This window comes from Phaenicophaeus curvirostris, unplaced genomic scaffold (genome assembly GCF_032191515.1).
Source record: "Phaenicophaeus curvirostris isolate KB17595 unplaced genomic scaffold, BPBGC_Pcur_1.0 scaffold_127, whole genome shotgun sequence".
NCBI classification, from domain to species: Eukaryota; Metazoa; Chordata; class Aves; order Cuculiformes; family Cuculidae; genus Phaenicophaeus; species Phaenicophaeus curvirostris.
The window spans coordinates 36,493-63,927 of NW_027206748.1; the positions used below are offsets into that span (position 1 = coordinate 36,493).

General features: G+C 58.2%; 1 protein-coding gene across 4 annotated transcripts; it reads left to right on the forward strand.

The window, feature by feature from the left end:
• The first annotated feature begins 212 nt into the window (after positions 1–212).
• Positions 213–22,841, forward strand: SLC44A2 (solute carrier family 44 member 2 (CTL2 blood group)). Of its 4 annotated transcripts, none has more exons than XM_069882425.1 (22): positions 213–266; positions 6,493–6,541; positions 6,953–7,026; positions 7,125–7,209; positions 8,695–8,779; positions 8,865–8,978; positions 9,061–9,121; positions 11,731–11,854; positions 12,139–12,222; positions 12,545–12,657; positions 12,858–12,989; positions 13,394–13,493; positions 13,607–13,699; positions 14,834–14,918; positions 15,181–15,443; positions 15,513–15,607; positions 15,973–16,076; positions 16,407–16,480; positions 17,620–17,690; positions 17,849–17,937; positions 19,193–19,277; positions 22,603–22,841. In XM_069882425.1, exons 1-22 carry the CDS (start codon positions 221–223, stop codon positions 22,707–22,709), a joined length of 2,133 nt encoding a protein of 710 aa, XP_069738526.1. In that variant the 5' UTR covers positions 213–220; the 3' UTR covers positions 22,710–22,841. The 4 variants fall into 4 exon arrangements, with proteins under 4 accessions (XP_069738526.1, XP_069738524.1, XP_069738527.1 ...); XM_069882423.1 differs by lacking the exon at positions 22,603–22,841 and adding an exon at positions 20,781–22,591; XM_069882426.1 differs by lacking the exon at positions 213–266 and adding an exon at positions 3,232–3,299.
• Positions 22,842–27,435: the final 4,594 nt, after the last annotated feature.

The following is a 27,435-nucleotide window of genomic DNA, read 5'->3' on the forward strand; positions in this document are numbered from 1 at the left end:
TACACCAAAACAAGGGGCGTGGCTACCCTTAAGCCCCGCCCACTACGGGCGTGGTCAATCAACAGCCCGCACAGCCATTGGCTGAGCCCCACCCGGTGGGCGTGGCCAATATAGACCACGCCCCCCTTCCTGCCGCCGCCGCCCGGACCCCGCGGGTATCGCCCCCCCCCCCCCCCTTTCACTCGCCCGGGGCCACCGGAGCCGCCCCCCCCCCGCCGCCATGGAGACCCCCCCCGAGGGCAACAAGGACCCCGACGGCGCTTACGGTACCGGGAAACCCCCCCCCCTGAACCCCCAGAGACCCCAGATTCCCCCTCATTGGGGTTCCTGAACCCCTAGACCCCCAGACCCCCCCAACAATGGGGCCCCTGAACCCCCTAGACATCCCCACACTGGGGTCCCTGAACCCCCAGGGCCCCCCCCCCTCTTTGGGGTCTCTGCACCCCCAGACCTCCCCATTGGGGTCCCTGAACCCCCAGAGAACCCCCACATTGGGGTACCTGCACCCCCCCCATTGGGGTCTCTGCACCCCCAGACCGCCCCCCATTGGGGTCCCTGAACCCCCAGACCCCCTCATTGGGGTGTCTGCAGCCCCAGACCCCCAGATCCCCCCCGTTGGGGTCCCTGAACCCCCAGACCGGCCCCCATTGGGGTCCCTGAACCCCCAGACCCCCACTTTGGGGTCCCTGAACCCACAGAGGAACCCCCTATTGGGGTCTCTGCACCCCCAGGACCCCCCTCATTGAGGTCCCTGAACCTCCAGACCCCCCCCTGTTGGGGTCCCTGCACCCCTAGACGCCCCCCTTGGGGTCCCTGAACCCCCAGACCCCCCTACACTGTGGTCCTGGCACCCCAGAGCCCCCCACATTGGGGTCCTGCACCCCCAAACCCCCTCACATTGGGGTCCCTGAACACCCAGACCCCTAAACATTGGGGTCCCTGAAACTCTAGACCCCCACATTGAGGTCCTCAACCCCCAGACCCCCCACATTGGAGTCCCTGAACCCCAATATCCCCCCCCATTGGAGTCCCCAGATGCCCCCATTGGGGTCCCTGCACCCTCAGACCATCAGACTCCCCCCATTGGGGTCCCTGAACCCCAATACCCCCCCACTGGAGTCCCCAGACCCCCCCACATTGGGGGTACCTGAACCCCCAGACCCCCCCAACTTGGGGTCCTTGCCACACCCAGAGCCCCCCCATTGGGGTCCCCTGCACACCCCCCACCCACCCGATTGGGGTCCCTGAACCCCCAGACCCCCCCCATTGGAGTCCCTGAACCCCAATACCCCCCCCCATTGAGTCCCCAGACGCCCCATTGGGGTCCCTGCACCCTCAGACCATCAGACTCCCCCCATTGGGGTCCCTGAACCCCAATACCCCCCCATTGGAGTCCCCAGAGCCCCCCATTGGGGTCCCTGCACACCCCCACCCACCCGATTGGGGTCCCTGAACCCCCAGACCCTCCCCCATTGGAGTCCCTGAACCCCAATACTCCCCCCACTGGAGTCCCCAGATCCCCCCATTGGGGTCCCTGCACCCTCAGACCATCGGACTGCCCCCCATTGGGGTCCCTGAACCCCAATACCCGCCCCCCCCATTGGGGTCCCCAGACCCCCCCCCCATTGGGGTACCTGAACCCCCAGACCCCCCCACCCCATTGGGGTACCTGAACCCCCAGACCCCCCCATTGGGGTCCCTGCACCCCCAAGACCCCCCTCATTGAGGTCCCTGCACCCCCAGACCCCCCCCATTGGGGTCCCTGAACCCCCATACCCCCCCACTGGAGTCCCCAGACCCCCTCCATTGGGGTCCCTGCACCCCCAGACCCCCCACTCCCCCAATCCTATTCCTAATCCCATCCCCACACCCAATCCCGATCCCCAATCCCGACCCCTTGATCTCAATCCCAATCTCATTCTCAACCCCTTGATCCCATTTCTAATCGCATTCCCGACCCCTCGATCTCATTCCCGACCCCTCAATCTCATTCCTGACCCCTCAATCCCATTCCTGACCCCTCAATCCAAATCCCAACCCCTCGATCCCATTCCTAATCCCATTTGTGACCTCTCAATCCCTTTCCCAACCCCTCGATCCCAACCCTAATCCCATTCCTGATCCCTCCATTCTAATTCCAACCCCTCGATCCCAACCCTAATGCCATTCCTCATCCCTCCATTCCAATCCCAACCCCTCGATCCCATTCCTAATCCCATTTGCGACCCCTCAATCCCATTCCTGACCCCTCAATCCAATTCCCAGCCCCTCGATCCCATTCCTGACCCCTTGATCCCAATCCTAATCCCCTTCCCCACCCCTCAATCCCATTCCTAATCCCACTCACGACCCCTCAATCCCATTCCTGACCCCTTGATCCCAATCCTAATCCTGTTCCCGACCCCTCGATCCCATTCCTGACCCCTTGATCCCAATCCTAATCCCCTTCCCCACTCCTCAATCCCATTCCCCACCCCTCAATCCCATTCCTAATCCCACTCCTGACCCCTCAATCCCATTCCCGACCCCTCAATCCCACTCCCCACCCCTCAATCCCATTCCTAATCCCACTCCCGACCCCTCGATCCCATTCCTGACCCCTCGATCCCAACCCTAATCCCATTCCTGTTCCCTCCATCCCAATCCCAACCCCTCAATCCCATTCCTAATCCCACTCCCCACCCCTCAATCCCATTCCTAATCCCACTCCTGACCCCTCAATCCCATTCCCGACCCCTCAATCCCACTCCCCACCCCTCGATCCCACTCCCGACCCCTCGATCCCAACCCTGATCCCATCCCAACCCCTCCATCCCATTCCTAATCCCTTTCCCCACTCCTCCATCCCTTTCCCCACCCCTCCCTCCCAACCCTAATCCCAATCCCACCCCCCCCAATCCTGTCCTTAATCCCAATCCCAGTCCCACCCGCGGCTCCTCGCTCTCCGTTTCCCCTCCCGCCGTGGGCTGGGATGGGGGCGGCTGCGGGTTCCGGGGGCTTTGGCCGCTGCCCGGGCTCGGTGGCCACCAGGGAGGCGTCGGTGGCCGCCGTGGGGCCCGATGCCGCCACCGCCGGCGCCTTCAAAGGCCAAACTGGGATTACGAGCTGAACCGGAGCCAAACCGGAGCAGCCGGAATGCTGGGAGCGCCGTGGGGCCTGCGACTCGCGCCGTGGGGCCTGCGACACCCGCCGTGGGGCCTGCGACTCGCGCCGTGGGGCCTGCGACGCCCGCCGTGGGGCAGGCAACGCGTGGGGCGCTGCCATGGGGGGCCAGCGGGAAAACTACTATGGGAAGCACGGTGAGGGGCGGCCGTGGGGCCAGGGCTTGGGGTTGGAATCTGTGGGGCAGGAGCCGCCGTGGGGCCAGGGCTTGGGGTTGGAATCTGTGGGGCAGAGGCTGCTGTGGGGCAGGAGCCGCCATCAGAATCTGTGGGGCAGGAGCCGCTGTGGGGCAGGAGCCGCTGTGGGGCTGCTGTGGGGCGGGAGCCGCTGTCAGAATCTGTGGGGCAGGGGCTGCCGTGGGGCAGGGGTTGGGGGTGGAATCTGTGGGGCAGAGGCTGCCGGTGGAATCGGTGGGGCAGAGATGGCCGTGGGGCAGGGGCTGCTGGTGGAATCTATGGGGCAGGGGCTGGTGTGGGGCTGCTGTGGGGCAGGAGCCGCCATCAGAATCTGTGGGGCAGGGGCTGCCATGGGGCTGCTGTGGGGCAGGAGCCGCCATCAGAATCTGTGGGGCAGGGGCTGCCATGGGGCTGCTGTGGGGCAGGAGCCGCCATCAGAATCTGTGGGGCAGGGGCTGCCATGGGGCTGCTGTGGGGCAGGAGCCGCCATCAGAATCTGTGGGGCAGGGGCTGCCATGGGGCTGCTGTGGGGCAGGAGCCGCCATCAGAATCTGTGGGGCAGGGGCTGCCATGGGGCAGGAGCTGCTGGCGGAATCTGTGGGGCAGAGGTGGCAGTGGGGCTGGAGCTGCTGACAGAATCCGTGGGGCAGAGGCTGCTGGTGGAATCTGTGGGGCAGGAGCTGCTGACAGAATCTGTGGGGTGGGAGCTGGTGTGGGGCGGGAGCCGCCATCAGAATCCGTGGGGCAGGGGCTGCTGTGGGGCAGGGGTTGTTGTTGGAATCTGTGGGGCAGGAGCCGCTGTGGGGCAGGAGCCGCCGTCAGAATCTGTGGGGCAGAGGTGGCCATGGGGCAGGTGCTGCCCGTGGAATCTGTGGGGCAGGAGCCGCTGTGGGGCAGGGGTTGGGGGTGGAATCTGTGGGGCAGAGGCTGCTGTGGGGCAGGAGCCGCCATCAGAATCTGTGGGGCAGGGGCTGCCGTGGGGCAGGGGTTGTTGTTGGAATCTGCGGGGCAGGAGCTGCTGGTGGAATCTGTGGGGCAGAGGCCACAGTTGGAATCTGTGGGGCAGGGGCTGCCGTGGGGCAGGAGCTGCTGTTGGAATCTATGGGGCAGGGGTTGTTGTTGGACTCTGTGGGGCAGGAGCTGCTGTGGGGCAGGAGCTGCCGTCAGAATCTGTGGGGCAGAGGTGGCCATGGGGCAGGGGTTGTTGTTGGAATCTGCGGGGCAGGGGTTGGGGGTGGAATCTGTGGGGCAGGAGCCACCGTCAGAATCTGTGAAGCAGGGGCTGCTGTGGGGCAGGGGCTGGGGTTGGAATCTGTGGGGCAGAGGCTGCTGTGGGGCAGGAGGCGCCATCAGAATCTGTGGGGCAGGAGCTGCCATGGGGCAGGAGCTGCTGACAGAATCTGTGGGGTGGGAGCTGCTGTGGGGCAGGAGCCGCCATCAGAATCCGTGGGGCAGGGGCTGCTGTGGGGCAGAGGCTGCAGTTGGAATCTGTGGGGCAGGGGCCACCATGGGGCAGGAGCCGCCATCAGAATCCATGGGGCAGAGGTGGCAGTGGGGCTGGAGCCGCCAGCAGAATCTGTGGGGCAGGGGCTGCCGTGGGGCAGGAGCCGCTGTCAGAATCTGTGGGGCAGGAGCCGCCATCACAATCTGTGGGGCAGAGGTGGCAGTGGGGCAGGTGCCACTGTTGGAATCTGTGGGGCAGGGGCTGCTGTGGGGCAGAGGCCGCAGTTGGAATCTGTGGGGCAGGGGCTGGGGTTGGAATCTGTGGGGCAGGAGCCGCTGTGGGGCAGGAGCCGCCATCAGAATCTGTGGGGCAGGGGCTGCCGTGGGGCAGGGGCTGGGGGCGGAGTCGGTGGGGCAGGAGCCGCCCCCGGGGCCCCCAAAATGGAGGCAAAAAGGGGGGAAGCGGGGCCGGAGAAACGAAAGTGAAAGAGAAAGAGACACCGGCTGGGGGGGAACTGGGACCAGTGGGGGGGGGGAACTGGGACTGGGGGGCACTGGGACCAGTATGGGGGGGAACTGGGACCAGTATGGGGGGGCACTGGGACCAGGGGGAACCAGTATGGAGGAGGGTGCTGGGACCAGTGTGGGGGGGAACTGGGACCAGTATGGGGGGGGAACTGGGACCTGGGGGGGCACTGGGACCAGTATGGGGGGGCACTGGGACCAGGGGGAACCAGTATGGAGGAGGGTGCTGGGACCAGTGGGGGGTGGAACTGGGACCTGGGGGGCACTGGGACCAGTGGGGGGGGGGAACTGGGACCAGTATGGGGGGGAACTGGGACTGGGGGGGCACTGGGACCAGTATGGGGGGGCACTGGGACTGGGGGGGAACCAGTATGGAGGAGGGTGCTGGGACCAGTATGGGGGGGGAACTGGGACCTGGGGGGCACTGGGACCAGTGGGGGGGAACTGGGACTGGGGGGGCACTGGGACTAGGGGGGGAACCAGTATGGGGGGGGGCACTAAGACCAGTATGAGGGGGCAACTGGGACTGGGGGGGCACTGGGACCAGTATGGGGAGGGCACCAGTGTGGGAGGGCACCAGTATGGGGGGGGCACTGGGACCAGTATGGGGGGGGAACTGGGACTGGAGGGCACTGGGACCAGTATGGGGGGGGCAGCAGTATGGGGGGGGGAGGGGGAGACCAGTATGGGGGGGGCACTGGGACTGGGGGGCACTGGGACCAGTATGGGGGGGGCACTGGGACTGGGGGGCACTGGGACCAGTTGTTCCGGGCAGCTGGGAGCCGCCCTCCCCTGCCCTGCTGGAACCGGCTGGGTGGTGGCTGGTTAATTGCTGGTTAAGGCTGGTTAATGGTTAACGAGCCGCTCCTACTGGTTTGGGGCGGGGGGGGGGGGGGGGGAGCCTCACATGGGGCAGCTCCCAGCCCCCCAAGTGCCCCCCCCAGCCCCCCAAGTGCCCCCCCATCCCGCTATGGGGCAGCTCCCAGCCCCCCAGGTGCCCCCCCATCCCTTGATTCCCACTCTATAAATAACTTGGTGGTGGATCCTCTCCTCGTTCCTTCTCCTTCGCGTTTGCTTCTCCTCGTTCTCTTTTTCTCCTGGTTCCATCTCCTCGTTCCTTCTCCTCGTTCCATCTCCTCGTTCCTTCTCCTCGTTCCCTGTCCTCATTCCGTGTCCGTCTCTCCAGGGATGCCACAGAAATATGACCCAACCTTCCGAGGTCCCATCCATGACAGGTAGGACCAAATCCAACCTCCCTCCCCTCTCTCCATCTCCACCGTGTCCCTCTCCCCCTCCATCCCCTTCTCCTCCATCTCCCCCGTGTCCATCTCCCCCTCCATCCCCTTCTCCTCCATCTCCACCGTGTCCATCTCCCCCTCCATCCCCTCTCTCCATCTCCACCGTGTCCATCTCCCCCTCCCTCCCCTCTCTCCATCTCGGTGTCCATCTCCCCCTCCCTCCCCTCTCTCCATCTCTACCGTGTCCATCTCCCCCTCCCTCCCCTCTCTCCATCTCCACCGTGTCCATCTCCCCCTCCATCCCCTCTCTCCATCTCCATGTCCATCTCCCCCTCCCTCCCCTCTCTCCATCTCCACTGTGTCCATCTCCCCCTCCATCTCCACCGTGTCCCTCTCCTCCTCTCCCAGGAGCTGCACCGACGTTCTCTGCTGTGTCCTGCTCCTTCTCGCCATCGTGGGCTACGTTGTGGTTGGTGTGGTGGGTACGTACGATGGCTCCGGGTGGGCTCTCGGCCTCCAGGTCTCTGTCTGGTGGGACGGGACCATCCCGAGGTGTAACCACCTGCTTCCCTCCCCCCAGCCTGGACCCACGGGGACCCCCGGAAGGTCATCTACCCCACCGACAGCCGTGGGCAGTTCTGCGGCCAGCAGGGAACCCCCAACGCGTACGTAGAGGGACAGGGATGAGACGTGGGGTGGGGTGGGTGGCTCTGGGAGGGACGGCGTCCCCTGGCTCCAGGGTGGACATCTCGTGGCTCCAGGATGGGTCACCTTGTGCCTCCAGGATGGGGCAGCTCTGGGGTCACCATCCCATGGTTCTGAGATGAGTCACCTTGGAGCTCCAGGATGGACATCCTGTGGTCTGGGATGGGTGGCTCTAAGATGGGCATCTCATGGCTCCAGGGTGGACATCCTGTGGCTCTGGGATGGGTCACCTTGCAGCTCCAGGATGGACATCCCCTGTCTTCTGGATGGACATCCCGTGGCTCCAGGATGGGGCAGCTCTGGGATCACCATCCTGTGATCTGGGATGGGTCACCTTGGAGCTCCAGGATGGACATCCCATGGTTCCAGGATGGACGTCCCGTGGCTCCAGGATGGGGTGGCTCTGGGGTCATCATCCCGTGGCTCCAGGATGGGTCACCTGGTGGCTCTGGGATGGACATCCTGTGGCTCTGGGGTGGGTGGCTCTAGGATGGGCATCTCATGGCCTCTGGATGGACATCCCATGGTCTGGGATGGGTCACCTTGTGGCTCTGGGATGGGGTCACCTTGAGGCTCCAGGATGGGTCACCTTGTGGCTCCAGGATGGGTCACCTTGTGGCTCCAGGATGGGTCAACTTGTAGCTCTGGGATGGATCACCTTGTGGCTCCAGGATGGACATCCCATGGCTCCAGGATGGGGCAGCTCTGGATCACCATCCCATGGTCTGAGATGGGTCATCTGGTGGCTCCAGGATGGACATCCTGTAGCTCCGGGATGGGGCAGCTCCGGGATCACCTTCCCCTGGCTCCAGGATGGACGTCACCTGGCTCTGGGATGGGGTGACTCTGGGATCACCACCCCCTGGTCTGAGATAGGTCACCTTGTGGCTCCAGGATGGATATCCTGTAGCTTCGGGATGGGGCAGCTCTGGGATCACCATCCCGTGGCTCCAGGATGGCCGTCACGTGGCTCTGGGATGGGTCACCTGGTGGCTCCAGGGTGGACGTCACGTGGCTCTGGGATGGGTCACCTGGTGGCTCCAGGATGGCCGTCACGTGGCTCTGGGATGGGTCACCTGGTGGCTCCGGGATGGACGTCATGTGGCTCTGGGATGGGTCACCTGGTGGCTCCAGGATGGCCGTCACGTGGCTCTGGGATGGGTCACCTGGTGGCTCCGGGATGGACGTCACGTGGCTCTGGGATGGGTCACCTGGTGGCTCCGGGATGGACATCACGTGGCTCTGGGATGGGGTGACTCTGGGATCACCAACCCCTGGTCCGGGCTGGGTCACCTGGTGGCTCTGGGATCACCATCCCCTGGTCCAGGCCGGGTCACCAGCACCTCCAGGCGGGGCCTCTCATTCTGCTCCCCCTCCGACCTCAATTTTTGGTCTGGTTGGTGTTTGTGTCCCCCACGATGCCTTCTCCTCGTGTCCCTCGGCAGGAAGAAGCCCTTCCTCTTCTACTTCGACATCGTCAAGTGCGCCAGCCCCCTGGTCCTGCTGGAGTTCCAGTGTCCCACCACCCAGGTACCGATGGCGACGCCGCTGGAGCTGTGGGATCTCCATGCCGGGACCTCCCCCGTGACCTCTCCGGGTCTTCTTCTCGCCCTAGATCTGCGTCAGCCGCTGCCCCGATCGCTACTTGACGTTCCTCACGGCTTCGGCAACCGGCGAGCTGGACTATTACCGGGAATTCTGCGTTCCCGGCTTCCAAACCTCGCAGAAGGTGAGAACGTGGGGACCTGGGGGCGACCTCCCCACCGCCGCCCCCCCCACCCTCAACGCCCCGTTCGGTGTCCCCCCCGCAGCCGGCGCTGGAGGTGTTGAGGGACAGGGAGTGCCCGGCCACGCTCATCCCCAGTGCCCCCCGTACGTCCGGAGTGCTAACGAGGCCAATCGTTAACGAGCCCCTTGGCTCACGGCACGGTGATGGGGAGGAGACGCAGCGCGGGGGGGATGGGGGGGTGGAGGCTCGCGGTTGGGTTTCCTGAGAGGTGATGGGGGGTTGGGAGCACAGGAGGGGCTGGGGTTGGGTTGGATTGGGTTGGGTTGGGTTGAGTTGGGTTGGGTTGGGTTGGGATGAGTTGGGTTGGGTTGGGTTGGGTTGAGTTGGGTTGGGTTGAGTTGGGATGAGTTGGTTTGGGTTGAGTTGGTTTGAGTTGGTTTGGTTTGAGTTGGTTTGAGTTGGTTTGAGTTGAGTTGATTTGGTTTGAGTTGATTTGGTTTGAGTTGGTTTGGTTTGAGTTGGTTTGGTTTGAGTTGGTTTGGTTTGAGTTGGTTTGGTTTGAGTTGAGTTGGTTTGAGTTGGTTTGGTTTGAGTTGAGTTGGTTTGGGTTGAGTTGGTTTGGGTTGGTTTGAGTTGAGTTGGTTTGAGTTGAGTTGGTTTGAGTTGAGTTGGTTTGAGTTGAGTTGGTTTGGGTTGAGTTGGTTTGGGTTGAGTTGGTTTGGTTTGAGTTGAGTTGGTTTGGGTTGGTTTGAGTTGAGTTGGTTTGAGTTGAGTTGGTTTGAGTTGAGTTGGTTTGGTTTGAGTTGAGTTGGTTTGGGTTGGTTTGAGTTGAGTTGGTTTGAGTTGAGTTGGTTTGAGTTGAGTTGGTTTGAGTTGAGTTGGTTTGGGTTGGTTTGAGTTGAGTTGGTTTGAGTTGAGTTGGTTTGAGTTGAGTTGGTTTGAGTTGAGTTGGTTTGGGTTGGTTTGGGTTGGTTTGGGTTGAGTTGGTTTGGGTTGGTTTGGGTTGAGCTGGTTTGGGTTGAGCTGGTTTGGGTTGAGTTGGTTTGGGTTGGTTTGGGTTGGTTTGAGTTGGGTTGAGTTGGTTTGAGTTGGTTTGGTTTGATCTGAGGTGGTTTGATCTGAGGTGGTTTGATCTGAGGTGGTTTGAGCTGGTTTGGTTTGAGCAGGTTTGGTTTGAGCAGGTTTGATCTGAGCTGGTTTGATGAGCTGGTTTGATGAGCTGGTTCGAGTTGGTTTGGTTCGAGTTGGTTTGGTTCGAGTTGGTTTGGTTCGAGTTGGTTTGGTTCGAGTTGGTTTGGTTCGAGTTGGTTTGATTGGGTTGGGTTTTGTTTGAATTGAGCTGGATTAGGTTGGGTTCAGTTGGGTTGGGTTGTGTTGAGTTGGGTTGGGTTGAGTAGGGTTGAGTTTGGTTTGATTGGGTTGGGTTGAGTAGGGTTGGGTTGGGCTTGTTTGAATTAAGTTGGGTTTGGTTGGCTTGGCTTGGGTTGAGTTGGATTGGGTTTGGTTGGGTTGGGTTGGATTGAGTTGGGTTGAGTTGGGTTGAGTTGGGTTGGGTTCATTTGAATTGAGTTGGATTAGGTTGGGTTAGGTTTGGGTTCGGTTGGGTTGGAGCAGGTTTTGCTGGGTTAGATCGGGTTGGGTTTGATTGAGTTGGATTGAATTTGGTTGAGTTTGGTTTGGCTGGTGGACTTGGGTTTGATTGGGTTGAGTTGGGTTTGTTTGGTTTGAGTCGGTTTGATTTGAGTTGAGTTGGGTTGTGATGGGGTGGGGTGGGTTTGATTGGGTTGAGTTTAGTTGGAGTTGAGCTGGGTTGGGTTTGGTTGGGTTGGGATTGGGTTAAGTTCTTGGTTGGGTTTGATTGGGTTTGATTGGGTTGGATTGAGTTGGGTTGGGTTGGATTGAGTTGGGTTGGGTTGGTTTGGGTTTGGTTGGGTTGGGTTGAGTTGGGTTGAGTTGGGTTTGGTTGGTTTGGATTGGGTTAAGTTCTTGGTTGGGTTTGGTTGTGTTGAGTTTGGTTGGATTGAGTTGGGTTGAGTTGGATTTGGTTGGGTTGAGCCGGGTTTGGTTGGGTTGGATTGGATTGAGTTTGATTGAGTTGAGTTGGATTGAGTTGGGTTGGGTTTGGTGGGTTTGGATTGGGTTTGGTTGGGTTGAGTTGGGTTGAATAGGGTTGAGTTTGGTTGGATTGAGTTGGGTTGAGCTGGGTTTGGTTTGGTTGGGTTGGATTTGGTTTGGTTGAGTTGTGTTGAGTTGGGTTTGGTTGGTTTGGTTGGGTTGGTTTGGATTGGGTTGGGTTGGATTGGGTTTGGTTGGGTTGAGTTGGGTTTGGTTGGTTTGGATTTGGGTTGGTTGAGTTGGGTTGGGATTGGGTTAAGTTCTTGGTTGGGTTTGGTTGTGTTGAGTTTGGTTGGATTGGGTTGGATTGAGTTGGGTTGGGTTTGGTTGGGTTGGGTTTGGTTTGGTTGGGTTGGGTTGGGTTTGGTTGGGTTGGGTTTGGCTTGGTTGGGTTGGGTTGGGTTGGGTTGGGTTGGGTTTGGTTGGGTTGGGTTTGGTTGGGTTGGGTTTGGCTTGGTTGGGTTGGGTTTGGTTGGGTTGGGTTTGGCTTGGTTGGGTTGGGTTTGGTTGGGTTGAGTTGGGTTGGGTTTGGTTGGGTTGGGTTGGGTTGGGTTGGGTTTGGTTGGGTTGGGTTTGGCTTGGTTGGGTTGGGTTGGCCGTCGCGGCTCTGGCCTCAGGGAGCTGTGGGCGCGTGCAGTGGCGCGGCGCTGCCTCCCGGCCATCCAGACCGAGAAAGGCGTCATCATGGTCGGCAACCAAACCACCTACGACGACGGCCACCAGCAGCAGCGCAACGTCACCGACCTGCTGGAGGGCGCCAAGTGAGTCCTCGGGGCCCCCGATCCCTCGGCTCCCTCCGATTTCATAGAACGATGGAGTCGTTGAGGGTTTAAAAGACCTCGGAGAGCATCCAGGCCAACCAGCCCCATCCCTACGAACCTCAACCAGAGCCGCATTCGTGGAAAACTTGGGTTGGAAGGGACCTCAAAACCCATGTGGTTCCACCACCCCCCACTGGATTTCCCTCCCAACCCAACCCATTCCAGGATTCTCGGATCCCTCCTTCCGCTTCCTGCTCCAAGTCTGGTTTCTCTTCGTATTCCAGGAAAGCCAACGTGGTCCTGGAAGCGCGGCAGCTGGCCATGAAGATCTTCGAGGACTACACGGTCTCCTGGTACTGGATCATCATGTGAGCAGCGGCCGCTCCCTTCCCACCAGCGCTTGGACTGGGGGCTGAGCTCCTCCGTCTCCCCCTTTTCCGTCTTTTCTGCCTCGTTTTCCCGAGCCGATGAGCCGATGGGTCTTTTCCAACCTGGCGATTCCATGATTTGGTGTCACCTCCCCCCCACCCGGAGCTCCAGGTGGCGGGATGGGGGTTGGAGGAGCTTCGCTTGGTCCTCCTCGCGCTCCATCCCCGACTCCGGGTTTTTTGAGGTTTAAAAGCTCGGGAAAAGGGGCGAGGAGGGACGCGGTGAGGTGGCTTCTGACTCCTGGTGACCTTCCTCCCACAGAGGCCTCGTCATCGCCATGGTGACCAGCTTGATCTTCATCGTCCTGCTCCGTTTCCTGGCTGGGATCATGGTCTGGGTGATGATCGTGATGGTCATCCTGGTGCTGGGCTATGGTGAGCGGCTCCGGGGCTCTTCCCTGTCCCGCCCCGTCCCCGTCTCCGGTGGGACTGACTGGAGAGAAGCTCTCCCAGTGTCCTTCTGGGTGGCTTCCACCTCCACGCAGGCACCGGTGGGGTTGGGTTGGAGCTTCCAAACGTGTCTCCAGCTCCACTTTTGGCTCCTGATCTCGTGCTTCTCTCCTTCCTCCCACCAGGAATCTTCCACTGCTACTTGGAATACGCCAAACTCCAAGGGGAACCCGGCTCCGACGTCTCCTTGAAGGACCTGGGCTTCCAAACCGACCTCCGCGTCTACCTCCACCTGCGGCAGACGTGGTTGGCCTTCAGTGAGTCTCCGTCCTCTCCTGGAGCCGGGGGGTGGACGTTCTTCAGCGCCGGAGCCTTCAAGGACTCGGGAAGGGGAGGCTGAGGAGCTTTGGGATCTTCTCAGTTTCTTGATGTCACCTTCTTGGGGGGATGGAGGTCATGGACAGGGTTGTTTTTCCATGGGGATTGAGGGGTGGATGGATTCGCTTGGGGGTGGCTGAGGGGACTTCTTGGTGGTGACCGAGGGGGCTTCTTGGGAGTGGCCAAAGTGGCTTCTTGGGGGTGGCCGAGGGGGCTTCTTGGTGGTGTCCGAGGGGGCTTCTTGGGGGTGGCCAAAGGGGCTTCTTGGGGGTGGCCAAAGTGGCTTCTTGGGGTGTCCGAGGGGGCTTCTTGGGGTTAAGCGGAGCTCTCCTTCTCCTGGCAGTGATCATCCTGTCCGTGGTGGAGGTGATCGTCATCCTGCTCCTCATCTTCCTCCGCAAGAGGATCCTCATCGCCATCGCCCTCATCAAGGAGGCCAGCAGGTCCGGGGGGCTCCTCCGGCCTCCAGTGGGGCAGCGGGAGAGCTCGGGGACCTTCCCGTGAGGTCCTCCTGGTGGCCCCGGGGCTGCAACCGCGGCTTTGATCTTCTCGGCAGGGCCGTGGGGCACATCATGGCGTCTCTGCTCTTCCCGCTGTGCACGTTCTTCTTGCTGAGCCTCTGCCTCGCCTACTGGGCCAGCACCGCCGTGTATCCTTGGGAGCCACCAGCTTGGAGAGGACCTCGGGGTCATCGAGTCCAACCGGCCCCATCAATCACTGACCCGTGTCCCTCAGCACCTCGTCCACCCGGCCCTTCAACCCCTCCAGTCCCCACAACCGACCCCAGGAGTCGAGGGGCCGAGGCCGGAGGGAGAAGAACCTCCCTGGCCCTGCTGTCCACGCCGGGGCTGCTCCAAGCCCAGATGCCCTTGGCCTTCTTGGCCCCCTGGGCCCCTGCTGGCTCCTGTTCCACCAACCCCCCCAGGTCCTTCTCCTCCAGGCCCTTTCCAGCCAGACTCCTCCTAGGCTGGAGCTGCCCAGGGTCGTTGTGCCCCAAGGTCCTGCTCCAACCTCCTCCCCTTGGTCTCAGCCCATGGATCCAAGCAGCTCAGATCCCTCTGGAGAACCTCAAACCCTCCAGCAGATCCACCCAGCTCAGTGTCACCCCCAAACTCTCTCAGGGAGCCCTCGATGCCTCCATCCAGGTCGTGGATAAAGACATTGACCAGGACCCAGCACGGAGCCCTGGGGACACCGCTTGGGACTGGCCTCCAGCTGGAGTTAACTCCATCTCCCACCACTCTCTGGGCCTCTGTCCCACCAGTTTTCCACCCAGGAGGTTCTTCTCCTCTCCAGTCCCAAGGCTGAGAGTTTCCGAAGGGTCCAGAGGAGGCCATGGAGATGATCCGAGGGCTGGAGAACCTCCTGACCAAAGCTGAGAGTTGGGGTTGTCCAGCCTGGAGAGGAGAAGGCTCTGGGGAGACCTTAGAGCAGGTTCCAGTAGGGAAAGGGGTCTGGGAAGCTTCCACAGGACGAGGTTTCCCAGAGATTCTTGGCTGCCCCATCCCTGGAGGCGTCCAAGGGCAGGTTGGACGGGGCTTGGAGCCCCCGATCCCGTGGGAGGTGTCCCTGCCCACGGGGTTGGATCTGGATGGGCTTTGAGGTCCCTTCCCACCCATCCCATGGACTCAAAGCTCTTCCAGCGCGTTGAGCAGCCAACGTCGGGGCTCCAAGTTCAACTTCAAGCAGAACTTGGTGTAGAAAAGCCATCGTGGAGCAAAACCACCTCGGGGTTCCCATCCAGGGGTCACAAACACGCTGCTCCTTAACCACCTCTCCACAGTTTCCTCTCTACGTCCAACGAGGCCGTCTACAAGGTCTTCAACGAGAGCGCCTGCCCGTTCGCTGGGCAGACCTGCAACCCGGAGGTGAGGAACCTGAGAAGCTCCTAAGAACGTGAGCGTGGAAGCTCTTAGAGTTGAGATTCCACCTTCCCGAACACGTTTACGGCGCCTCCTTGTTTTCCTTGGTGCCGTCGCGTGACGTTTTGAGCTGAGCAACCACCACCAGGCGGGGAAACCTCTTGAGAAACGTCAGGATGGCTTTGGGTTGACTGGAAGACGCCGCCAGTCAACCTGGTGTCCCGTTTCCAGCCCCGACGAGGCGCTGAACGTCTCTTGTCTCCTCCAGACCTTCAACACGAGCAACATCACCAAGCTGTGTCCCACCGCCCAGTGCCTCTTCGCCTTCTACGGGGGCGAAACCGCCTACCACAAGTACCTCATCGCCCTCCAGTTCTTCAACCTCTTCATGTTCTTCTGGTTGGCCAACTTCGTCCTGGCGCTGGGGCAGGTGACGCTGGCCGGAGCCTTCGCCTCCTACTATTGGGCCTTCAAGAAGCCCGAGGACATCCCGGCCTTCCCGCTCTTCTCCGCCTTCGGCCGCGCCCTCCGGTGGGTCTCGTCTCCAGGATCTGGGAGCTCCTCGAGGTTGTCTTCTCCTAACCGGAGCGTCTTTCGCAGGTACCACACGGGCTCGCTGGCCTTCGGCTCCCTCCTCCTCGCCATCGTCCAAGTCATCCGCGTCGTTTTGGAGTATCTGGACCACAGGTTGAAAGGTAACGAGGAGATCGACGAGGTTGGGTGCTGCTTCCAGGACCTCCCGGCCGACGTCCGTGACGGTTCCAGGGGTTGGGATGAGAACGGAGCTTCTCCTCTCGGCGTCTCTTCCACCACGAGAAGCTCCACGGGGCGAGCGTTGAGGGATGAGCCCCGGCAGGAGCTGAGGGACACGTGCTGGGCTGGGTCCGCGCCGTGGGGACATCCCATGGGTCTCATCCCATTGTCCGTTGGGGTTTTCGGCCTCCCCGGGAAGCCGAGGACGAGGCATCGGGGTGGGAGAGGACGAGGTCTCCTTAGAGACCACAAAGTTCCTCCTCGAGGAGGTTTTGGGGACTCACCTTCTCCCATCGTTTTCCTCCAGCGGCAGAGAACAAGTTTGCCAAGTTCCTCCTGGGTTGCCTCAAATGTTGCTTCTGGTGCCTGGAGAAGTTCCTCAAATTCCTCAACCGAAACGCCTACATCATGGTAAGAGCCGGGGAGGCTTCTCCAGCGCCTCCGTGTCCCTCTTGGAGATCTTGGGGGGCTTCCGAGGGCCACGTTTCCCATGAAGATGGGGAAACATCCCAGGGAACGATGCTCTTCAGGGTTTCCCAGCCCCATCTCTTGGATTTGGGAGGCGCCTCAGCTGGGTTGGGGGGTTCAGCTCTTGGTGTCCAACCTCTGGGTGAGGAAGGGCTTCCAGGATGGGGTTTATCCAAGTTTTTCCCCCCACCAAGATGGGATTAAGGGCACCGGGTCGCGAGTGGTGGGGTCAGGGCGGCTCCAATTCTCTCTCCTCCCTTCGATCCGCTCCAGATCGCCGTCTACGGCACCAACTTCTGCACCTCGGCCAGGAACGCCTTCTTCCTTCTCATGAGGAACATCATCAGGTGAGACCCTGAGGAGGGCTCGGTGGCTCCCGAGTCGTCAAATCCTAGAATAGTTTGGGTTGGAAGGGACCTCCAAGCCCATCCAGGGACACCTCCCACGGGATCGGGGGCTCCGAGCTCCATCCAACCTGGTCTTCAACCCCTCCAGGGATGGAGCAGCCACCACTGCTCTGGGCAACCTGGCCCAGGGCTTCATCGTTCTCCTCATGAAGAAGTTGCCGGCTCGTGTCGAGCTTCTTCACCTCCAGCCCCCCAAATCCTTCTCCTCCCGCTGCTCCCAATCCCGTCATCGTCCCCCAGCCTGGATTGAAACTGGGGATTCCAACCCAGCTGTAGGATCTTGGCCTTGTAGAACCTCATGAGGTTCTCCCAGCCCCATCTCCAGCCTCTCCAGGTCCCTCTGGATCCTTCTGGTGTGGCACCAGCCCCGCGCAGCTCGGTGTCACCTCCAAACTCGCCGAGGGTGCCCTTGATCTCACTCTCTAGGTGATTTATGAAGATCTCAACCAGCACCAATCCCAGCCCGGACCCCTGAGGGCCACCACTAGCCACCAATCTCCATCTGGACTTGGAGCCGTTGGCTGCTCCTCTCCGAATCCGACCATCCAACCCGTTTCTCCTCCCCCCAACCCAACCCATCCCATCCCATCCCATCCCCATCCCAACCCAACCCATCCCATCCCATCCCATCCCCATCCCAACCCAACCCATCCCATCCCATCCCATCCCATCCCCATCCCCATCTCTCCAGTTTAGAGAGAAGGATGATGGGGGGACCTTCTCAGAGGAACGGTTGGTGGGAACGGTTGGACTCGATGATCCAGTGGGTCTTTTCCAACCTGGTGATTCTATGAAGGCTTCACAGAAGCCCAGCTAGATCCCACCCGTTGGTTGCCCCGTGGCCACATCAGAGAAGGCCACTAGTCGCCTCCGTGTCCTCCATGGGCTTCAGCAGAGCTTCCAGGAGGATCTCCGTGATCTTCCCGGGTGCAGAGATGATGCTGAAGGTCAGCAGGGTCGTCTCTTCCGCCCCTTCCTGGTGTTTCCTGCTGGCTTTCCACGCGCTGGTCGCCTCCTCCCACCCGTCCAACTGGATTCGGGGTGGGGGACATGGACCTTCACCTCGTTCTCCTTTCCAGGGTGGCCGTTCTGGATAAAGTCACGGATTTCCTCTTCTTCCTGGGGAAACTCCTCATCGTGGGAAGCGTCGGTGAGTGCCGGGGGCCGGAGGGTTCTCCTCCTCGGAGCCGGTCGCACCTTCTCGCTCCCCGTCCCACCAAACGGACCCTTCTCGCTCCCCGTCCGTCTCCTTGCTGCTTTTCTTCTGCTCGGCGTCACGTGAAGCTGGTGGTGTCCACGTTTTTCTAGGAATTCTCGCCTTCTTCTTCTTCACCCATCGCATCAAGCTGGTGGAGGACGCCGCGCCCGCCCTCAACTACTACTGGGTCCCCATCCTGGTGAGACGCTTCCTCCTCCCGCGGTGGGTTTAGGAGGGATGGAAGGAGACTCTCCACACGAATCCTCTCTCCGCTCAACATCCCGGAAGGAATCGTGGGTTGGGTTGGGTTGGAAGGACCTCAAAGCCCATCCAGATCCAGCCCCGTGGGCAGGGACACCTCCCATCCCAGGAGAACCATGGAATGGTGGGATGGGATGGGTCGGAAGGGACCTCAAAGCCCATCCAGATCCAACCCCATGGGTGGTGACACCTTCCCATCCCAGGAGAACCGTGGAATGATGGGATGGGATGGGTTGGAAGGACCTCAAAGCCCATCCAGATCCAACCCCGTGGGCAGGGACACCTTCCCATCCCAGGAGAACCATGGAATGATGGGATGGGTTGGGTTGGAAGGGACCTCAAAGCCCATCCAGATCCAACCCCATGGGCAGAGGCACCTTCCCAGCAGGTTCCCATCCCAGGAGAGCCATGGAATGATGGGCTGGGATGGGTTGGAAGGGACCTCAAAGCCCATCCAGATCCAACCCCATGGGTGGTGACACCTTCCCATCCCAGGAGAACCATGGAATGGTGGGCTGGGTTGGGTTGGAAGGGACCTCAAAGCCCATCCAGATCCAACCCCCTGGGCAGGGACGTCTCCCTCTGGATCTGGGGCTCCTCCTTCTGGATCTGGGGCTCCAAGGCCACGTTGGATGGGGCTTGGACACTTCCAGCGATGGGGAAACCCACGCCAGGGCCTCCCCACCCTCCCAGGAGAACGTTTCTCCTCAAGATCTCACCTCAATCTTCCCTCTTTCAGCTCAAACCCCTTCCCCTCGACCTCTCCCTGTCCTCCCTGGCCAAGAGCCCCCGTCGCCGGCTTTCCTGGAGCCCCTTTCCATGCTGGAAGCTGCTCCGAGGTCTCCTCAGAGCCTTCTCCTCTCCAGCTCTCCAGCCTGTCCTCCTCCAGGAGGTTCTCCCACCCTCAGGTCATCTCCGTGGCCTCCTCCAGACTCGCTCTAAGGAATTTTTCTTGGAGGAGTTTCCTCCTTCCCGCTCGCAATGAGCTCTTTGTTTTTTTTGGAGGTGTCGCGCCCTTCCAGCTTGGCTTCCATCCACCCTCCTCACTGAGGTTCTTTGTCCTCTCTGAGGTTCTTTGTCCTCGCTCCCAACAGTCCCTCCTTGTTGGTTTCTCCCGCCGGGAGCTGGAGGTTCAGGAGGTTCCTCCTCCCGGCGCCTCGGGTGGCGGCGTGACCGCATCGTTTCTCTTCCAGACGGTGATCGTGGGCTCCTACCTCATTGCCCACGGGTTCTTCAGCGTCTACGGGATGTGCGTGGACACCCTCTTCCTCTGCTTCTGTAAGTGTCCACCCAGGAGCGTCCGCTTGCTGGTAGTCATGGAGTTTTGGAATCGTGGGATGGGTTGGAAGGGCCTCAAAGCCCATCCAGATCCAGCCCCATGGATGGTGACACCTTCCCATCCCAGGAGAACCATGGAACGATGGGCTGGGTTGGGTTGGAAGGACCTCAAAGCCCATCCAGATCCAGCCCCATGGATGGTGACACCTTCCCATCCCAGGAGAACCATGGAATGATGGGCTGGGATGGGTTGGAAGGAACCTCAAAGCCCATCCAGATCCAACTCCATGAGCAGGGACACCTCCCATAGGCTCAGGAGGCTCCAAGCCACGACCTACCTGCCCTTGGATCCCTCCAGAGATGCCACCACAGCTCCAGACCTCACCCAGGGCTGGTGAATCCCAGAGTTGTCCAACCCTGGGGTTTGTTCCGAACTCCCGTGGCCTCCCCGGGATTTTTCTCCCACCCTTTCAGGTTTTCTCTCCACTTTTTTCTTGTGTCCTCCCACTTTTTGGGGAGTTTCCTCCTACTTTTTTCTGGTTTTCTCCAACTTTTTTGCAGTTTTCTCCAAACTTTTGCGGTTTTCTCCCACTTTTTCTGGTTTCCTCTGCGTTTTCGAGGGTTTCTCCCACTTTTTTTCTGCTTTTCTCCTGCTTTTTCCCATTTTTCTCCCACTTTTTTCTGCTTCCCCCCTTTTTTTCCCCTTTTTCTCCCACTTTTTCTGGTTTTCTCCCACTTGTTTTCCACTTTTCTTCCAATTTTGCTGGTTTCCTCCCACTTTTTTCTGGTTCTCTCTATTTATTCCCAGTTCCCTTCCTCCTCGTTGCCCTTTTTGGCCTCCTCGTTGCCCTTTTTGGCCTCCTCGTTGCCCTTTTTGGCCTCCTCGCTGCCCCTTTTGGCCTCCTCGTTGCCCCTTTTGGCCTCCTCGTTGCCCCTTTTGGCCTCCTCGTTGCCCCTTTTGGCCTCCTCGTTGCCCCTTTTGGCCTCCTCGTTGCCCTTTTTGGCCTCCTCGTTGCCCTTTTTGGCCTCCTCATTCCTTTTTCTGGCCTCCTCATTCCCTTTTTGGCCTCCTCGTTGCCCTTTTTGGCCTCCTCGTTGCCCTTTTTGGCCTCCTCGTTGCCCTTTTTGGCCTCCTCATTCCCTTTTTGGCCTCCTCGTTGCCCCTTTTGGCCTCCTCGTTGCCCCTTTTGGCCTCCTCGTTGCCCTTTTTGGCCTCCTCGTCGCCCTTTTTGGCCTCCTCGTCGCCCCTTTTGGCCTCCTCGTCGCCCCTTTCGGCCTCCTCGTCGCCCTTTTTGGCCTCCTCATTCCCTTTTTTCCCCATTTTCCCCCTTTTTTTCCCCTCCCCTCTGGGTTCTTTCCCTCTTGGTGCTTTGGGCTTGGTGGATCCTGACTCTGATTGACTCCAATTTCCCTTTTTTCTTCCTCTTTCCCCTTTTTTCTTCCTCTTCTCCCCTTTCCTCCCCCCTTTCTCTTCCCCATCTCCTCCTCCCGGGGTTCCCCAAGGCGAAGATCTGGAGAGGAACGATGGATCCCAGGAGAGACCTTACTTCATGTCCCCCGCCTTGAGCGAGATCCTGAGGAAGGGGCCCTCGGAGCCCCCCAAAACCGCCGACACCCAAGGATAGGGACGCCAGCCACCGGCCCCCAACCCCTCGGAGATGCTCCTCAAAGCCTCGAGGCTCCCCCAGCCCGTTCCTCACCTCGATCCTTGCCTCTTCCTACCCGCTCATGAAAATCCTCGTGTCCCGGCGTCTCCCTCGGCGTTCCCGGCGTCTCCCTCGGCGTTCCCGGCGTCTCCCGTGGCCGCTTGTGCCAGGAATCACCGGGAACCGCAGAGTCCAGTTGGTGTTTGGGAGTGGGAGCAGCGCGGGGGCTGCTCGGTGGTTTGATGGACGGGACCGCGGGTTCTGCAGCCGAAAACCGAGTTCCACGCAGCTTCTTCTTCATTTAGACCCTTTCTTCCCACTTTCTGGAGCCCCTGCCCCTCCCCATGGAGCTCCTCGTTGCCCCTTTTGGTCTCCTCGTTGAGTTTTTTGGTCTCCTCGTTGAGATTTTTGGTCTCCTTGTTGCCTTTTTAGGTCTCTTCATTGAGTTTTTTGGTCTCCTCGTTGAGTTTTTTGGTCTCCTTGTTGCCTTTTTAGGTCTCTTCATTGAGTTTTTTGGTCTCCTCATTGAGTTTTTTGCCTCCTTGTTGAGTTTTTTGGTCTCCTCATTCCCCTTTTGGCCTCCTCGTTGAATTTTTTGGTCTCCTCGTTGAGTTTTTTGGTCTCCTCGTTGAGTTTTTTGGTCTCCTCGTTGAGTTTTTTATTTTTTTGGTCTCCTCATTGCCTCTTCTGGTCTCCTCATTGAGTTTTTTGGGCGGCTTCTTGCATTTTTTGGTCTCTTCGTTGAGTTTTTTGGTCTCCTCGTTGCCCTTTTTGGTCTCCTCATTGAGTTTTTTGGGCTCCTCGTTGTGTTTTTGGGCTTCTCATTCCCCTTTTGGGCTCCTTGTTGCATTTTTGGTTTCCTCATTGTGTTTTTCAGCTCCTTGTTGCGTTTATTTGGTCTCCTCGTTGCCCTTTTTGGGCTCCTCGTTGCCCTTTTTGGGCTCCTCGTTGAGTTTTTTGGGCTCCTTGTTGCATTTTTGGGCTCCTCATTGTGTTTTTCAGCTCCTCGTTGAATTTTTTTGGTCTCCTTGTTGCCCTTTTTGGGCTCCTCGTTGTGTTTTTGGGCTCCTTGTTGCCCTTTTTGGGCTCCTCGTTGTGTTTTTGGGCTCCTTGTTGCCCTTTTTGGGCTCCTCATTGTGTTTTTCAGCTCCTTGTTGCCCTTTTTGGTCTCCTGGTTGCACTTTTTGGTCTCCTCGTTGCCCTTTTTAGTCTCCTCATTGAGTTTTTTGGGCTCCTCGTTGTGTTTTTTGGGCTCCTCGTTGTGTTTTTTGGGCTCCTCGTTGTGTTTTTGGGCTCCTTATTCCCCTTTTGGGCTTCTTGTTGCATTTTTGGGCTCCTCGTTGCCCTTTTTGGCCTCCTTGTTGCCTTTTTTGGGCTCCTCATTCCCCTTTTGGTCTCCTCATTGCCTTTTTGGGCTCCTTGTTGCCTTTTTTGGGCTCCTTGTTGCCTTTTTGGGGCTCCTTGTTGCCTTTTTGGGGCTCCTCCTTCCCCTTTTGGTCTCCTCGTTGCCTCTTTTGGTCTCCTCGTTGCCTCTTTTGGTCTCCTCGTTGCCTCTTTTGGTCTCCTCGTTGCCTTTTCTTGGCTCCTCGTTGCCTTTTCTTGGCTCCTCGTTGCCTTTTCTTGGCTCCTCGTTGCCTTTTTTGGCCTCCTGGTAGCCACCGGGGGGTTTCTCTTTGCAGTGGAGGACCTGGAGCGGCACGACGGGTCGGCGGAGAAGCCGTATTTCATGTCTCCGGACCTGAAGAGGCTCCTGAAGAAGAAGAACAAGGGCCAAGCGGACGCCTGAGGCCGCTCCGAGCCACCTCCCCGCTTCGTCCCACCAGGAAAAAATCATCTTCACGAGCCTGCGATGGGCAAGAAGTAGGGGGGGATCATTAGGGGAGCGGATTAATTAATTATTCAGCTTTAATCAACCTAACGAAGGCCGCTTAGCCCGTTGATCCCAGCCGAAACGAGGAACCTGGGAATTCCCAGCGCGGGCGCTGATCGATCGGCAGGGAATGAATTCCCTGCTGCGGGGCAGAATTCCCGCTTCCGGCACCAAATTGGGGTTAATTAGCGTTGTTAATTGCGTTTCCGACGGGTTTTAGTGGGTTCTGGTGGCTCCTTGAGTTGTTTTAACTTCGCAGCCTTCAAATTGCAGTCGATTCGGATCCGAGGGACGGAATCCTCGGCTCCGACCTCCGCGCCACCATTAATTCCTTTAGGAAAATGCTAATTAATTAATTCCTGTAGGAAAAGGCTAATTAGTGCTCTCGGAGGCAGAGGCGGAGGGGAATGAGGGGACGAGGAGCAGGGATCGGGCTCCGAAAACGCCGCCGGCTTCTCCCGAACCCTCCCCGTAAATTCTAAATTTGGGATTTTCCAACTTGGTTTTCGGGATTATCCGGAGCCGCCGCGTTCCCGGAGCCTCCGGGGGGGGATTCGGGGTGGGGGGGGTCACTCTGTACATAATTCAGGTTTTTTGAGGTTTATTTGAGTGATTTTCAGCAAAAACAAACGACACCAGGTTGCCTTGAGGCCCTTCGGTGCCAAATCCGACTCCGCTTGCCGCCCCGAGGAAGAGGGAAAGGGGGCTGGGAAAGAGACAACAAGGGGTTAAATAGCAGCAAACCCGAAATATTAACCTCCCAACCCAATTTTCGGTCCCTTAAAGCCAAATTCCACCCCCTTCGACCCAAATTTCACCCCTTAAATAAAAATTTCACCGCCTTAAACTCAAATTTCACCCCTTAAACCCAAATTTCTCCCCCTTAAACCCAAATTTCACTCCTTATACTCAAATTTCACTCCCTTAAAACTAAATTTCACTCCATTAAACCCAAATTTCACCCCTTTAAACTCAAATTTCACGCACTTAGACCCAAATTTCACTCAATTAAACCCAAAGTTCACCTCCTTGAACCCAAATTTCACCCCATTGAACCCAAATTTCACCCTTTAAAGCCAAATTTCACCTCTCAATCCCAGATTTCACCCCCTTAAACCCAAATTTCACCCCCTTAAACGCAAATTTCACTCCATTAAAGCCAAATTTCACCTCCTTGACCCCAAATTTGACCCCCTTAAACCCACATTTCAGTCCACTAAACCTGAATTTCACACCCTAAACCCAGATTTCATCCCCTTAAACAGAAATTTCATCCCGTAAACCCAAATTTCCCCCCTTAAACCCAAATTTCCCCCCTTAAACCCAAATTTCACCCCCTTGAACCCAAATTTCACCCCCTTGAACCCAAATTTCACTCCACTAGACCCACCTTTTCCCCCTTAAGCCAAAATTTCATGCCCTTAAAGCCAAAATTCATCCCTTAACCCCAAATTTCACTCCACTAAACCCAAATTTCACCCCACTAAACCCAAATTTCACCCCTCAAACCCAAATTTCACCTCCTTAAACCCAAATTTCACTCCACTAGACCCAAATTTCCCCCCCTTAAGCCCAAATTTTATGCCCTTAAAGCCAAAATTCATCCCTTAAACCCAAATTTCACCCCTTAAACCCAAATTTCAGTCCACTAAACCTGAATTTCACCCCCTTGAACCCAAATTTCACCCCCTTAAATCCAAATTTCACTCCACTAGACCCACCTTTTCCCCCTTAAGCCCAAATTTCATGCCCTTAAAGCCAAAATTCATCCCTTAGCCCCAAATTTCACTCCACTAAACCCAAATTTCACCCCATTAAACCAAAATTTCACCCCACTAAACCCAAATTTCACCCCTCAAACCTAAATTTCACCTCCTTAAACCCAAATTTCACCTCCTTAAACCCAAATTTCCCCCTCTTAAACTCAAATTTCATCCCCTTAAAGCCAAATTTCACTCCATTAAACCCAAATTTCATGCCCTTCAAGCCAAAATTCCTCCCTTAAACCCAAATTTCACTCCATTAAATCGCAATTTCACTCCACTAAACCCAAATTTCACTCCATTAAACCATAATTTCACCCCACTAAACCCAAATTTCACCCCTCAAACCTAAATTTCACCTCCTTAAACACAAATTTCCCCCCGTAAACACAAATTTCCCCCTCTTAAACTCAGATTTCATCCCCTTAAAGCCAAAATTCATCCCTTAACCCCAAATTTCACTCCACTAAACCCAAATTTCACCCCATTAAACCAAAATTTCACCCCACTAAACTGAAATTTCACCCCTCAAACCTAAATTTCACCTCCTTAAACACAAATTTCCCCCTCTTAAACTCAAATTTCATCCCCTTAAAGCCAAATTTCACTCCATTAAACCCAAATTTCATGCCCTTCAAGCCAAAATTCCTCCCTTAAACCCAAATTTCACTCCATTAAATCGCAATTTCACTCCACTAAAGCCAAATTTCCCCCTCTTAAAGCCAAATTTCATCCCCTTAAAGCCAAAATTCATCCCTTAAACCTAAATTTCACCCCCTTAAAGCCAAATTTCCCCCCTTAAAGCCAAATTTCCCCCCTCGCTGAGCCGCGGGCGCCTCCCTCAGCTCCCCGCGTGGTGGTTTGGGCTGAAATCGAGGGGTTTGGGCTCCTCTTTGCTTGTTTTCTCCGGCTTTGTCGGGGCTGGTTAGAGCTCGCGGAGACTTTTGTACGACACGGGGCTGGTTTGTGTCTGGAGTCATTAAAGGGTTTGGGGTTCGTGTGGTTTCCCGGCTCGTTATTTCTGGCTCCTCGGGGTTATTTCTGTGCCGGAATCGGGAGGGGGTTTTGGCTCCCGGCGGCGGCTTCGGCTTCATCCAGAGCTGAGAAGGGAGGGGGGGAGAGGAGGGAGGGGAAGGGGAAGAGGGGAAGGGGAAGAGGAAAAGGGAAAAGAAAAAAGGGAAAGGGAAAGGGGGAAGGGGGAAAAGAAAAGGGAAGGGGGAAGGGAAAGGGGGAAGGGAAAGGGGGAAGGGAAAGGGGGAAGGGAAAGGGGGAAGGGGGAAGGGGGAAGGGAAAGGGAAGGGAAAGGGAAGGGGGAAAGGGAAAGGGAAGGGGGAAAGGGAAAGGGAAGGGGGAAAGGGAAAGGGAAGGGGGAAAGGGAAAAGAAAAAACGAAAGGGGGAAAAGAGAAAAAAGAAAAGGGGGAAGTGCAGAAGAGGGAAAGGGGGAACGCGGGAAGAGGAAAAGGGAAGGGGAAAGAAGGAAAGGGGAAAGAAAAGGGAAGGGGAAAAGAAAAGGGAAGGGGAAAGGGAAAAGAGAAAAGAGGGGGAAGGGCAGAAGAGGGAAAGGGGGAACAGGGGAAGAGGAAAAGGGAAAGGGGAAAAGGGAAAAGAAAAAGGGGAAAGGGGGGAAAAGGGAAAAAAGAAAAGGGAAGGGGGAAAAAGGGAAAAAAGAAAAGGGAAGGGGGAAAAAGGGAAAAAAGAAAAGGGGGGGGAAGAGGAAAAGGTAAAAGAAAAAAGGGAGGGGGGAAAGGGATAAAAAGGGGAAGGGGAAGAGGAAAAGGGAAAAGAAAAAAGGGAAAGGGGGAAGGGTGGAAAAGGGAAAGGGGGAACGGGGGACGAAGAAAAGGGAAAGGGAGAAAGGGGGAAGAGGAAAAGGGAAAAGAGGAAAGGGGGAAGGGAGAAAAGAAAAGGTAAAAATAGAAAAGGGGGAAGGAGGAAAGTGGGGAAGAGGAAAAGGGAAAGGGGGTAAGGGGACAGGCAAAAAGAGGGAAGGGGGAGAGAAAGGGGGAAGGGGAAGATGGGAAGGAGAAGGTGGCGAAGTGGAAGAGGGGAAAAGGAGAAGGGGAAAAGGGGAAAGAGGGAAAGGGGATGGGGAAAAGAGAAAAGGGGAAAGAGAAAAGGGAAGAGGGGAAGGGGAACGAGGGGAAAGGGAGAGGAAGGGGGAGAAGGGAAGGGGAAAAGGGGGAAGGAGAGAAAGGGAAAAGGGGGAAGAGGGAAAGGAGAAAAAGGGGAAGCGGTAAAGGGGAAAAGAGAAAGGGGGGGAAGGGAAAGGGGAAAGAGGGATGGGGAGAAGGGGGAAAAGGGGAGAGGGGGAGAAGGGGAGGGGGGAGAAGGGGAGAGGGGGAAAGGGGGAAAAGGGGAAAGGGGGAAAAGGGGAAAGGGGGAAAAGGGGAAAGGGGGAAAAGGGGAAAGGGGGAAAGGGGAAAGGGGGAAAAGGGGAAAGGGGGAAGGGGGAAAAGGGGAAAGGGGGAAAAGGGGAAAGAGGGAAAAGGGGAAAGGGGGGAAAGGGGGAAAAGGGGAAGGGGAAGAGGGGAAGGAGAGAAGGGGAAAAAGGGAAAGGGGGAAAGAGAAAGGAAGAAGAGGGAAAGGTTGAAGAGGGGAAAGGCCGGGACAGACGGACCCGAGGGGACGAACGGACACGCGCCCGCCATGACGTCACCGCGCGTCCCACGTGACCCCCCTTAGCCCCGCCCCTGGCGTCTCCCCCCCCCCCCGCGCGCTCCCATTGGCTCCGCGCGTCCCACGTGACCTCGGTTAGCCCCGCCCCCTAGCGTCTACCGCGCGTAAACACGTGACCCCCACCAGCCCCGCCCCCTAACGCCGCCGCGCGCGAACGCGTGACCGCGCGCTCCCCCCACCCCCCCACCGGGCCCCGGGGCGC

Coding starts and splice junctions, on each gene's coding strand:
- SLC44A2 (XM_069882423.1), top strand. CDS start 221: ATGGAGACCCCCCCCGAGGGCAACAAGGACCCCGACGGCGCTTACG. Junction 8,979..9,060: donor GCTTCCAAACCTCGCAGAAG/GTGAGAACGTGG, acceptor TCCCCCCCGCAG/CCGGCGCTGGAGGTGTTGAG. Junction 12,223..12,544: donor TCCTGGTACTGGATCATCAT/GTGAGCAGCGGC, acceptor TTCCTCCCACAG/AGGCCTCGTCATCGCCATGG.